Below are 13,135 nucleotides of genomic sequence, written 5' to 3' on the forward strand. Positions count from 1 at the left end.
GGGTGGGCCCAGCTATTAGCTGTCGCTGAAGCCTGAAGGCAGTGCCTCAGGTCATCAAGCGGTGCAGTGGGGATTGGGACTGTCCAAGTCACCGTGTGTGTCACGGGAGGGTACAAGTGTCTCGCTCTCTCCCGAACTGGAGCATGGGAAGGGAGCATTGAGGCTATCTGCACCAGGGGCGCCAGAGCACTGAGCGTCTAAGCACCGAGGGTGCCGAGGCACCGAGACTGTGATGCACCGAAGGCACCGAGGGCGCGTGCACTGAGGGCACCGAGGCACGGAGCGTCAATGCACCGAGGGTGCCGAAGCGCCGAGGCACCGAGCATAAGGCGTAAGGACCAAGGTATTGGGCAGGTGCTTAGCCTTAACCGTGTGCAGTCACACAACCCGGGGTAGCACATAGCATACTCAGGGGTGGATACACAGGCTCGAGTGGCAGTACAGAAAAACACGGTGCAGCACGGGCTGACGGTTCAATCCAAAGAAGCTTGGATGGAAGCGTCTGTAACAAGCTGCTTCCGTGGCATTGATACTCTCATTGTATACTTGCGTCTGTCACCCAGGTCAACCCTGCTTTATCAAAAGCAGTGTGAAATCACGTACCCGACCCGCATGACACCGGGTCCTGATCCAGGTACAGCATGCCAGTGTGAAAGGGGCTTAAGTGGAAGGGAACCTGACTAACAGAGTGAGGAAAAACTAAACTTGAGATAGCAACCACAATTATGTATAAATAATGTACTGCTATCAGGAATGACTGCTGTGGTTTAAAGCCTTTATTAAATAATGAGTAACTATGTATTTCTATCTCTGCAATTTGAAGTCACATTTATTCTACATAATGCCAAGAGACTTTTGGGAAAAGCATTTTAAATGGATGCAGTCAATTGCTTTTAGAGGTGGCTGAAAAAGGACATTTTTGCTGGAATTATTTAAAGCACGGTAAATAATGATCTAGGCAGAAAAAAAAACGAGAGAATGTTAAAAAAACACATATAATACTACAGAACATTAAAGAGGCAAGAAATAAAGCTAGTTGGTATAAAGTATTCATTTAAACACACTGTAGTACCTATGCCAGTCCTTATTAATGTACCATCCCTGATGTTAGCTCTGAATCCTGCTGTATGAGACTATAAATATATATCTTTGATGGAGCTACATTCATAACTGATGATAAACTACCATAATGACAAACAAATAAAAATGATTTGTCTCATTCTGACAAAAATGCTTACAGAATTCAAAAAGGATTTCAGATTAAAGCAAATATTTTTTTTGTTTGCTCTATTTGATAAGAAATGCCATCATCATTTTGAACAGCATAGCAGCAGTTTACAAAACACTATACTGAATAGGTTGGCTAGGCCAACAGAACGTTTTTTTTTCACAAACCTTCATATGTAAAATGTTACAGTTTGAAGTGCAGGTTATTCATAGATGTTCTTTGATAAATATTGTGATCATGTCTTAACAGACCAGCTGGGTTAGAAATCCCCATTTCCTCCTCCAATTAAACGTTGTTGCCACCGACCTAAAGAGGGAGCCATGGTTTTCTTAACAAGAGTACTGATATTGTATATTAAACCAACAGGTTAAAGTGAAATTACAGTGAATTAGAAAAGAAGTATTAGAATGGTAATATGCATGCAGATTTTACAAACCGTGTCTTTAGAGTGGCCCAATAGGAAGAAATATGGGGAGCCATGCTTGTCACTTTTCATGCACATGGACAGGCTGGAAGGTACCATTCCTAAAGGAAGGGGAGGAACAGCCTAGGACCAATCATTAGAATTAACAGAACCAGTGACATTAAGACAGAATGTTATTTATGTTAGTTCAAAAGTTATTCTTGACAGAACACAATGTTAATTAGAAACAGTTTCTGAAAATACAGGCTAGAGATTAACATTAAACAAAATATTAATATGCAAATACATGCTGAGTTAAAACTTAGAGAGATTTTTTTTTTTAGCAACAAGGTTCCAGTGAACTTTCTAATTAAGTAAACAAGGTGTTCTGAGATGCTTGGAAAGCAGCTATGATTAATGAGGTGCTAATTATGCCAGAAGGACAGAGTTATTAATCCCTAGTTAGCCTCCCGCTGACAAAAACAAGATTTCTATTTCTCAGCCAGTCTGACATTAAAAGCCTCCGTGTCCCCGTCTCCTGCTGATAACTGGATGACACAAAATTAATGAATCCTTTGTTTGAAAGCAGCAGTGCTGTAGATCACCAAAGCATCTGCTTATCAACCAAGCATGTTTTAATTTTAAGATTTGTTTATTTTGGTTTTATTGAGTTGTCACTAGTTTGGTTTGAATTACCAAAAAATCTGAGTTAAATATCAGATGAATACACCAAAAAAGGTATGAAATGGCCCAATGTACATCTACAACGTAATTTTTTTAAATTTCTTCAAATAAATAAAAAGAAGACACAGGGGTCTATGCAAATGACCTAAACATCAGCAGATCTCAATACCATTGCTGTTTAATTCATTAAAGAAGGGCTCTTTCAGGTATTTTACTTATTTTTACAAACTTTAATATCATCTTATATATTAATAATCTAATCCATAAAAGGACCCACAGCAAAACAGTTCTTAAAAATGTTTCTATGTCCACCAGAAAGTAGATTAAGGCATGAATAATTCATATTTAAGAGAATAAATATTCTGAAGGTTTTTTTCCTGCAGAAAAGGGTTTTGATTTGACAAATGTGGTGTGCTTTCCTCTGATTCAGGGCAATATCAGACACTACTCAAGTCTTGAGATATACTGCTCTTGTCAATTTAGCTGTTTTACCTAACCTGCAACAAAAGACACTTGCAGCCCCTTTCACACTGGCACTCCTACCCAGGTCCTGGCTACCTGGGTCACAATCCTGTGTAGAGTGAAACCACGTACCTGGATCGTACCCGGGTTAACACGGGTCCCAGTGTCCCACCTCAGGATGTGGGTCTACATGCTTTGACCCGGGTTGAGCGAGACAAAATGCTTGACGGCCATTCGTGAGCCGATGCAATAACAAACAGCCTCGCTTGTGTGAAGGTTTCGATTCCATAAGGAACATGTGTTTATTCTGTTTAGCCATATTTTTGTTGCTTGAGACACACTATGAGCCAGATTGCAGCAGGGATGAAGAAAAATTTGCTCTAATCAACATTTGGGCCGACGGTTCAATCCAGAGAAGCTTGGATGGAAGCGTCTGTAACAAGCTGCTTCCAGGGCATTGATACACGCATTGTTTACTTGCGTCTGTCACCCAGGTCAACCCTGCTTTATCAAAAGCAGTGTGAAATCACGTGCCCGACCCGCATGACACCAGGTCCTGCCCGGGTAGAGAATGCCAGTGTGAAAGGGGCTCTACATTATAGAACAGCAGGCTGATTAATAGGTTGTCAGTTCCACAATCACTCTCCCCAGCTGTGGCACTTCAAGAACCCTGACTGCCACGTGTGACTAGCTAAGATTTGCTTTTTAACATCTGAAACAGCGCTTTGAAAAAAACTGGGACTCTGTAAGAAAGAGAAAATGTCCTCTGATATGGATAAAGTTTAACTGTGGATTGCAAAAAAAATCTAACATTTAGGCAGAATGGAGGCTGTGAATTAATTATAATATTGGTGGTAGCTGACTTATTTCTAAATAGCAATGATATGAAATGTGTTACATACACATTTCACCTTTGTGTAATGTCTGGAGGCAGAATTTCATATGGTAACGAGATGAGATTGAGGCTGGTTTAACAGTGCAGATGGAAAAATGACAACAGTAGCTTTATCTGGTATTACTGTCTGTCAATCATTTGTATCATTTATTTAACAACAATTTCTTATCGTATCTTCCATAAATGCCTTCTAACTCTTAGCTTGGCGACTGCAAAAAAGAATTGCTTTATCAACCACTACACGATTTTGCAGGAATTGGACTGCACTTTCAGGAAATGCAAAGTGTTCTACAGTTAATTTACTTTTTATGTTCTCTGAATGACTCTGGTATTGCAACACGCTGTGGTATTGGATGAGATTCTGTGTTGTAATGACTTTACCATATTCAATACAAATCACTAACTTCTGAATTTCCTACTCACTGAACACTAATACACCAGGGTTTAAACCTGCATGTCAAAGGGAGGCACATTGTGGAAGTTGTAAATCACTATATTCTAGATTTATTTGGGGGGAAATGATAACTAGGGCTTGCTTGTTGTCTTCTACTGTATATTGTTATGATATTAAGCTAAAACAGACTTACAAAGCTTGTCACAAAATAAACTAAACAATCAGTAATTTTAATAATATCTTTTTAGATGTCATCGTAAAAGACTACTTGCTACAATAGCATCTTATTTAGCCATTTCCCCTTTCATTCATCATTACTTACAATTCACTCCTCCTTTAATTGTTTTTGAGTGTGTGTGACAAGCTGGCTGTAGTGGTGCCGTCAGGCCAGGAAGTGACTGGAGACCACAACAGACTGGGGTAACTGAAAGTGCTGCAGCGCTTTTATTATTAATAAACAGAAAATAAAAAGGCTGAACAAAACAAAATACTCAAAATAAAGAGCACAATGGCCAAAAAAACAGACAGACAAAACAGACTGGACAAACAGACAAACAAGTATCCTGCTGGTTGAAAGCCAACACGTACAGCAATTACTTGTTATTTTAATTTCTCCTTCTCTCTCTCTCTCCCGTTCTCCACTCACGAATACACACAACCCCGAGTGAGTGAAACGTGCACCTATATATACAGTTGTGCCGGGATTCAATTACTAATTAATTATTCACTTGAATCCCAGCATGTGAACTAATTTGTGCAATCCCTGTCCTCACATATTATTACAAACTTTATCTGCACGTAGAGTGATTGTGCAATCCCTGTGCCTAAATACAACTTATATTTTAACAACACTCGTGCTAAATACCCCACATTATATCCCGTGCACCAATATATATACACCAATATTAACACACCACACGCAACATATAAACATAAAATACACATAGGGGCGGGGCACATTGCCACAGTGTGTTATAAGTTTCTCCAAGCCTGCTGTTGGAAAACAGCTCTGTACTGGTGGGGTTTAAAAAAACACGTCTTGCTGCACAGGACAGAAGGCGGGGGGACCCCAACACATCATTTCACACATTTTTGTTGTAACTGCAACATATCATAAAGAAAGAACAGTGGGTGTGGCATGAACAGGTGGAGACATATTTTGCTGTTTCTTTAGTTGTTTCTTTACCCTGTTTCTAAGCCAAAATCACTGCAATATCCGTAACTGATTACGGAGGGCCTGAATGCTTTTGTAGCTGATCTGTCTGGAACTTAATTCAATATGCTGAGTGAATGCAAGAATGTCAAATGTGGTTTGCTACAAAGACATAGCCACTTCAATCAGCTTTGGATTTGAAGACCACTGTAACATTATCAGTGTCATCCAGTCTCAAATTTGACTAGCAAGTATAAATAAGGAACTAATGTAATGACAAATTAGACACTTACATGTGGCAATGAATATATAGATGGAGGTCCAATACTAAGTGTTACTTGACATGCCCTTTGTTGTTTGATATGAAAATGAAACTGCAACACCAAGCAATCTCAGCCACTCCTTGAGTGGAATTCAGGATTCAAGAGCTACTTAAAAATCATGACAAAATCAAGCGTTAATGTAAGTACTTGTAAGTGCAGTTAATAAAGACAAGAATTGATATGCTTCAAGGTTTTTATTGTAAATACAACAATGCTAGTTAGTAGAAGAAGAAGAAGAAGAATGTGAAAACGCACCATACTCTGGGACCTGCCCTGTCCCTCTCTTGAGCAACAGACGCACTCTCCTCCCTCCTGATTTGATGAGCTCGATTGCTCTGGCATGTGTCATATCTCTTGTGCTCTCACCGTTGATTTCTATGATTTGATCCCCAACCTGTTAAGGATAAGAACATCATGTTAAAAGTGCCTTAGTACACTGGGAAACAAAAAAGAAAAAAATATATCCTAGGTTATATAAAAACATAAGAAAAGTTGGGGAACGAGAAAAGGTCATTCAGCCCATCAAGCTCATCCCTTGTTAGCACACCTTTCTCCCCTGCTGGGGGAAACACATTTTTCTAACTATTCATGATAATAGCCAGTGGTCTACATATTTCTACCCTTGTTTCCTTAAGCACCCTTAGATAAATCTCAACTGGGCCCGGTGATTTGTTATTTTTTTTTTTTAGCTCCTGTAGCTTATTTAACTTCACTGATGCTGAAATCTTTAAGACCTGTGGGTGTGCAAATGGGCGGCACTGGCAGACGGTTATTTGTATTTCACCAGAGAGGATACAAACAAACAATTTGCAATTCATGTTTTTTTTTTTCATGACAGAAAATGTTTATGGGATGTTAGATGTGCGGAATCTAAAGACCACAATAAAGAAGAGAACGAAAATAAGGAATTCTATGCTGACTTCTTTTAAAAATTATTCCAATAACTACAGCAAGCTGCTGAAACATGTTTACTGCAAACAGGCACCATGTTAAAATTGCTTAAAATAATGTGGCACATTTAGCAACAGCAATTAAGTTGTCAAGTTTTTGTTGTTAACTAGAATTGACAATAACAGTTGTTCATGTATCTCCGTCCTAGAGTTTTAACACATACTGTATCACCTCACTACACTAGTTGATTTGTTAAGTCTTCTTTAAAAATAGTCCTGAAAAACCATTTTATTTATTGTTTATTGTTTATTGTTTGATTTTGAAGGATTCACTTTGTTTAAGTGATTTTTTATCTTCTTAGAGCAAACGGTAACGTCTACCAATGGGGGTAATTTCCAATGATTTGTCACCAGCTTTCCATGTGGTTAAGCACCTCATTCTTCATGCTTGTAGGTGAAATAAATAATTGACAAAGGTTGTGATGAAGCAGTCTGTAAAAGGTGCATTTTCTGAGTCTCCTTTCCAGGATGCTAATTGATCAATGCTACAATTAAAGGATATGCAACTGGAGGGAGAAAAAAAACAAAACACTAATTCTAATTTGTACTACACTTTAATAGACTTTAATGTCTACTATAATGAATATGTTTACTTTCCCAGAAAAACAAATCCTAGAGATGTGCCAAAATGTGTGCAAGGGTGGCAGGTAAATAATTTATGTTAACCATCCATAAATGACTACAATTAAAATATTTATATGACAGACTGGTGGAGGAAAAGAAAAAAATGTAGTCCAGGAGGGGCCAAAAGACTACACCCCCCAGAATGCCACAGGAAGGTGCTAGGATGAGAATCACCTGGCTCCAATCTGTAATGATTATCAGCTGCCTGCAGGCAGGTATATAGGAGATCAGAAGAGTTTGTTCGAGTTTAACCTGTGTGGGTTAAAAAGTAAAGGGTAGTGTGGGAAAACAGTGTTGTGTGTGTGTTTAAAGTGTTTTGGACTGGTAAACGGCTTAGCCATCCAGTGTTCAGTTAAGGACTGAAAACAAACAAAAGTTTAGTAAGTACTCCGAGTGGGAGTTAGGTGTTTGTTTTGTTTTTGTTTATTATTGAAAATAATAAAAGTGCGCAAGAGCGATAAATAGCAAGTTCAGTGTCTGGGTCTGCTGTGTAAAAGGGTGAAAATGACCCTGAGACGTAAAGCTGTGTTACAATACACATATAAACACACACTTTTTAAAAAAACTTTTAATTTAAAAAAAAAACTGAAAATAACTGACATTTCTGCAAACTTATGTAATAGTTGATACAGCAATTATTTATTGCAGTCACCAGGATTAAAAAATCATAATGCTAATGTGATAGTCTTGTGTGCCAGGTCCAATAGCAACATTGCAAATTCGTAAACCATGAATCATCATAAAAGGGGGAAGATTCTGAAAGTCCGGGATGTAAGATGCTACACCAGATAAGTCATTAAACTAGTCTAGAAAGGTACATCGCACTACAGGGAATTGTTTGAAAGTGTACCAGAGTGCTTGATTAAATTCGCTGGATTAATATGCAAGTTCCCGTATACCTTTTCTGCTTGACATGACTTTCTCACTTCTCTAGAGGGAACTGTTCAGTTACAGTGATTAAAGTACATTTGGAAAATATAGAATATATCACTTCATAAACATACATTATAGTATGTGCTATATTTATTTAGAAAAAGTATAGCATTATTTTTTTTCAAATAATAATATAAAATATACTGTCTATAGCTTTTCATGTGGATTATCTGAGTTTGTGTATTGAGATAAATGTGAAAATGGCCATCTCAATGAAGGAAGGCTCCTTTCAGATCTAGCATATTAGGGTACCAACTCATTATATGCTCTCAAGAACATAAGAAAGTTTCCAAACGAGAAGAGGCCATTCGGCCCATCTTGCTTGTTTGGTTGTTAGTAGCTTATTGATCCCAGAATCTCATCATACATTCACAGCAAAGAGATCACATATGAAAAAACAAAACAAATGACTAGGTTCAGATTTTAAAGTCAATTTAAGAATCATTCAAGTGGACATCAGTGTGTATTAAAATGCAATACATTTTAGAACATAAAAACATAAGAAAGTTTACAAAAGAGAGGAGGCCATTCGGCCCATCTTGCTCGTTTGGTTGTTAGTAGCTTGATCCCAGAATCTCATCAAGCAGCTTCTTGAAGGATACTATTACCATATAGGTAATTTTCCATTTGATCAAACTCAAATTATACTGAGCGAAATCTAATTAAAACAGTGTTTCGTACCCAATAAGAAAAATAGCTCTCGGCTTTTAAAGCATCCCCACCATAAATCTTGGATATCCAGTTTTGACCGGTGAAACTGATCTTGTGGATTTGTACACAAACCTGCTTAAGGCAGTAGTTCTAATGCAGTATAAAATATACTGTGGGTTAGTAAACACCATCTCACCTAGGCTTATAAATCTACCATACTCAGGGTTGGATTCAAACACTAAACGAAGATGGAATAGTCAGGTTAACCGCACAGAGAGTATGAACACAGTTTTACTACAGTGAGCAGCAGTGCCCAAATTTAACACTACAGTAAGTAACACAGTTACTTTGCAACACCCTCATTAAAAAAAGTAATTCATAAGGAAGACTCACTGATGTGTGACTTATTATCAAGACCACGTGGTTACATTCGTTATCCTAATTACAAAAATCACTCCATTGTTAATGAAATACATTCTCCAAATTTCACTACTATGGGCTGCGGTTGACGGGACCAAAGGCCTATCAAGTTTGTCTTGGTAAGTGAATCTGTTCATGTATCTAATTGTTGAGAAGGTATACTTTATATTCTGGCCTCCTTTTCATTACATTTTTTATATGACTAAAAATAAATCATTACTATAGTTTTCCACTGAACATGTTTAGCTTACACATACTGTACTACTACAATAGGTTTAAAGTATATAAAGCCCTAAATGAGTTATTACATTGAAAATTATGTTTTTTTTCCCCTTGTGTGCCAATGGGAATAGTCCTTAAATTACATTTTTCCTGACAGATTCATTTTGAATAAAAAATGCAATGCTTTCTTCAGTAATTTAGAATAAAGAATCTATTAGGCCTTGTGGTGGGTTCAGAATTTCAGAGGAGGGTTTTTGGAAGTATTTAAAGTAAAAGGGTGTTTAAACATTAAATCAGACAGTTTCACCTGAAGCTTTAAAAACTGTAGTGCAAAAAAATATGTTTTTTGCATCAAGCAAGAATCAGACCAACAGATTTGTGTCCAAGATTAAGTGTGAAAAGAAATAGGAGCCTCTGGGATACATGACCAGGTACCAAATGTATTTCTTTATTTATTTATTTATATTTTTTACTCAAGATAGCATATTGTTTGGTAACTTACTAAAGTTATTTTAAAAACCCGGTGGTCAACCTGTTTTAAACTAAATGTTGTTTAAAGATAATTCTAGTTCTTTAGATTTTCAATCTCTGCTGTGCTGCTGATGCCTTCATATAAAACTTCAAATTCAATTTCAATGTAATATAACATTTTTGATACAATGCTGTTAAGTTGCATCATTTTCATTACATACTGTACTGGTGTTTTCAGTTTTATTGTTTAAATTGCTCTGCTTCTCCTTTTTACACTGTGATGGTTTTCATCTTACATAAGACTGTCCCCAAAGCTTTCAATCAGGAGCTCTCCAGTGTCCAGGTTTGTTACGGCTGAATACACTGTGTGGGATGTCAGGGTGTGTGTGCTATGTGTTACGATGCTTACTGAAGCCAAGTGAAAGCGTCTTACCCTCATTCTCCCATTCCTTATTGCAGGTCCATCTTCTGCCAGTCTCAGTACATATAAATCCATCTTATACTCTCGACCACCCCGGATACTGAAACCAAACCCTTTCATGCTTTTATCCAGCTCCACAGTGAAATAAGAGAAATCCTGTTAAAAAAAAAAAGTTAATACTAAGCAATGCAGAAACCTGAATGTGGGTATTAAATGTGGATAAGTGTAACTCTCCTTCTGGGAAAGAATGATAAATGTCTTTCCTCTTTATTGGACAGTCTATATTGGTATCAGTTTACTGTGTACATTTAATATAACCACAAGCCTTTGGGCTTCTCTCTTTTGCCTTTTATTGGTATTGGTGATGCCTTGTGTCTAATTTAAATTCAGAACGAGTTCTGCTACATTTATTTTGACCCTGATCAGCACCAGTCTTGGACTATCTACCTAAGGTAACATTAGGTAGTCCAGGATCAGTGCTAATCAACTTCTGTGAAACCAGCCAATAAGCATTCAAATACTGTTCATGCACTGATTTTTTAATGTACTGTACAGTAAGTAAAATGTTAACAATTTACAACACTACTGGGAACATAGGAATAGAGCCAGTACAGTGACTGGAAACTCAACATACATTTACATCAGTATACAGTATATCCTACACCAGCAGTGCCCAGCAAGGACAATATACCTATGATGAGATGTGTCATTTGTTTTAAGACCTAATCTGTCCTATATGTCCTTGATAGATATGAGTGGAGGAGGTGGGTTACACCATGCCGAGCAGAAAAAAAACAGAACTTGAGGTGGCTTACAATATTTATGGTATTACATGCTGCTAAAGCAAATGCTCCAATCCTGCCATCTCCAGTTTGATGTGCTGTTTTAAAAGATCTTCTATTGGGAATAGTGATACATGATGAAAATAAACTAAGTAATATTAATAAAACAAAGCATGGAATTTTTTTAATGCATTTGAAAGGTTTATCACAGTTCTGTATTAGAACTACTGCCTTAGTGTTGTACCTGTGGTTGCCTGTAGTCTGCTGTTGGATACTGCCTCGTGTCAGGGGAATGCAGCCTGTAATCTATGATTGGAGGCTGCCTGTAGTCCAGCGTAGGCGGCTGTCTGTAATCTACTACTGGAGGCTGTCGGTAGTCTACAGGAGGCTGTCTATAGTCTGTGAAGGGTGGTTGCCTGATATCTGGTTTCACATCTTGCCTTGCTTTTACCTCTGATCTGTAGCTTAAAAAAAAAAGCATATAGTTAGCAATTGAACAGTGTGTTTGGTATGGCATGTGGTAAATACAATACAGTAGCTGGTCTTCTAGATAGATCTGTAAAAACCATTGCATAAACCAAACAGATCCGTTTTAAACTGGTTAACTGAAGCACTGGCCTAAATTAATTGTATATTTTGCACTATCAATACAATGCCACTCCCAGAGATAAATCTCAGTACAGTATGTGATAATTCAAATGATGATAAGAGCTAAATTTAAATACAGTTAATAATCACGGAAAACATCCTGGAATTACTGAAAAAATGAGAAACAGTTTTAGGCAACTGTTGTAATATAATGTGATGTGGTGAAAACATTTAATTGTGCTATTTTCCCTCAGAATGGATGCTGTTTAATATAAAACAAAGTGTAGCTATATTACCCAAACAACCTATTCTATAACCAAAATTAATTACTAACAAATACAAGATTTGTTTTTTTCGCTTCAGATTTGTTCATTTACTTCATAATATTTCATAATTAAACACTGACAACATAACAATTATAGTTTTGACTGACTGTGAATCTTGGTGTGATTTGAAGCTTTAAAGCAGATTTTTACATTGATAACCCGCAATTAGCTGTTTTTATTGCTATTTAAAGCCTGGGAGAAGTATGTACTTTACATTACATATCTAAACAATTTTGAGAGAGGCAGATTTGAATAGAGCCAATTAAGTTAATATAAACTCCCCCCAATTTTATAGCAGAAGCCTATAAAAATGTTATCTAATACAGAGGAGAATATTTTTGTTGAAGCTGTTCGTGATGTGTATGTACGACTCAATGTAGCAGAAGCTCTGTGCAGAAATGAATACAGCATCAGACATTTAAAAAAAAAAAAAAAAAAAAGGCCTAAAGGATTTCATTCAGTTTAAGGGCACTTACTACCAACAATGTAGTGTAAAAACATATTGCCCTGGAATTAAAATAAAAAAGTAAGACAGAAAGTAAATTAATTAATTAAAAAATCCCTGACTTGAAAGAAGTAGAAAAAAAGACATTAGACGTGCAGATGGCACTAAGCTGCCAGTGTGATTCCATGGCAAGCTGCAGCCAGGAGAACCTTGTCTTTTTTTTTTGGTTTGTGCAGAGCGTCCTTACCTACTGTCATGTCCATGTAGCTGTGGTGGAGGTGGGGACAGCTGTGTGACGGGGCTATGGTGAGTGGCTGGACTCTGCTGGGCTACAGGACTCTGCTGGGCCATGGGGCTTTGCTGTTGAGCCTTTGGGCTCTGCTTCTCGGAGCTGGCTGCGGACGCTGGGCTACTCAGCTCTGCAGTGGAGGTAGAATTCAAAATCACACACAAGCATTGCAACGGACACATAAAGGAAAAGTGATGCTCATCTGATTCATGATTCACTTGGAAACAAATACAATGTTGTAAACTTGCCTTGGCCTGTTTCACACAATGACATTTATAAGCGAACTTGACTTCATCTCGAAGTGAATTCAAGTTTGTTTGCGGTATAATTAAAAATACAAAAAATAAAATAATAAATTCTCCTTTACACCAAGTAGAGTTTATAAAGTAGTAATTAGTTTAATGACTTGGAGAAATATTTGTAAACAATGTATCATGTTTTTTTTCTTTCTTTCAGACATTATCATGGATA

At 37.3% G+C, this 13,135-nt stretch overlaps 1 protein-coding gene across 16 annotated transcripts in view; it reads right to left on the reverse strand.

Annotated features, from left to right (window-relative positions):
* The window catches only part of LOC117415248 (membrane-associated guanylate kinase, WW and PDZ domain-containing protein 2), a 302,693-nt gene that overhangs the window by 9,760 nt on the left and 279,798 nt on the right, over window positions 1-13,135 (reverse strand). For 9 of the 16 annotated variants that reach the window (XM_059027156.1, XM_059027154.1, XM_059027151.1 and 6 more), the window contains 4 exons: window positions 12,623-12,794; window positions 11,261-11,480; window positions 10,247-10,390; window positions 5,798-5,936 (listed from right to left, as the gene is read on the reverse strand). In XM_059027156.1, coding sequence (XP_058883139.1) covers window positions 5,798-5,936; window positions 10,247-10,390; window positions 11,261-11,480; window positions 12,623-12,794 — 675 coding nt within the window. Of the gene's footprint in view, window positions 1-1,395; window positions 1,535-1,664; window positions 1,776-5,797; window positions 5,937-10,246; window positions 10,391-11,260; window positions 11,481-12,622; window positions 12,795-13,135 lie in introns of all 16 variants that reach the window. The other 7 variants (XM_059027161.1, XM_034025341.3, XM_059027152.1 and 4 more) reach the window with 5 other exon arrangements.

Source organism: Acipenser ruthenus, chromosome 7 (genome assembly GCF_902713425.1).
Source record: "Acipenser ruthenus chromosome 7, fAciRut3.2 maternal haplotype, whole genome shotgun sequence".
Taxonomy (NCBI): Eukaryota; Metazoa; Chordata; class Actinopteri; order Acipenseriformes; family Acipenseridae; genus Acipenser; species Acipenser ruthenus.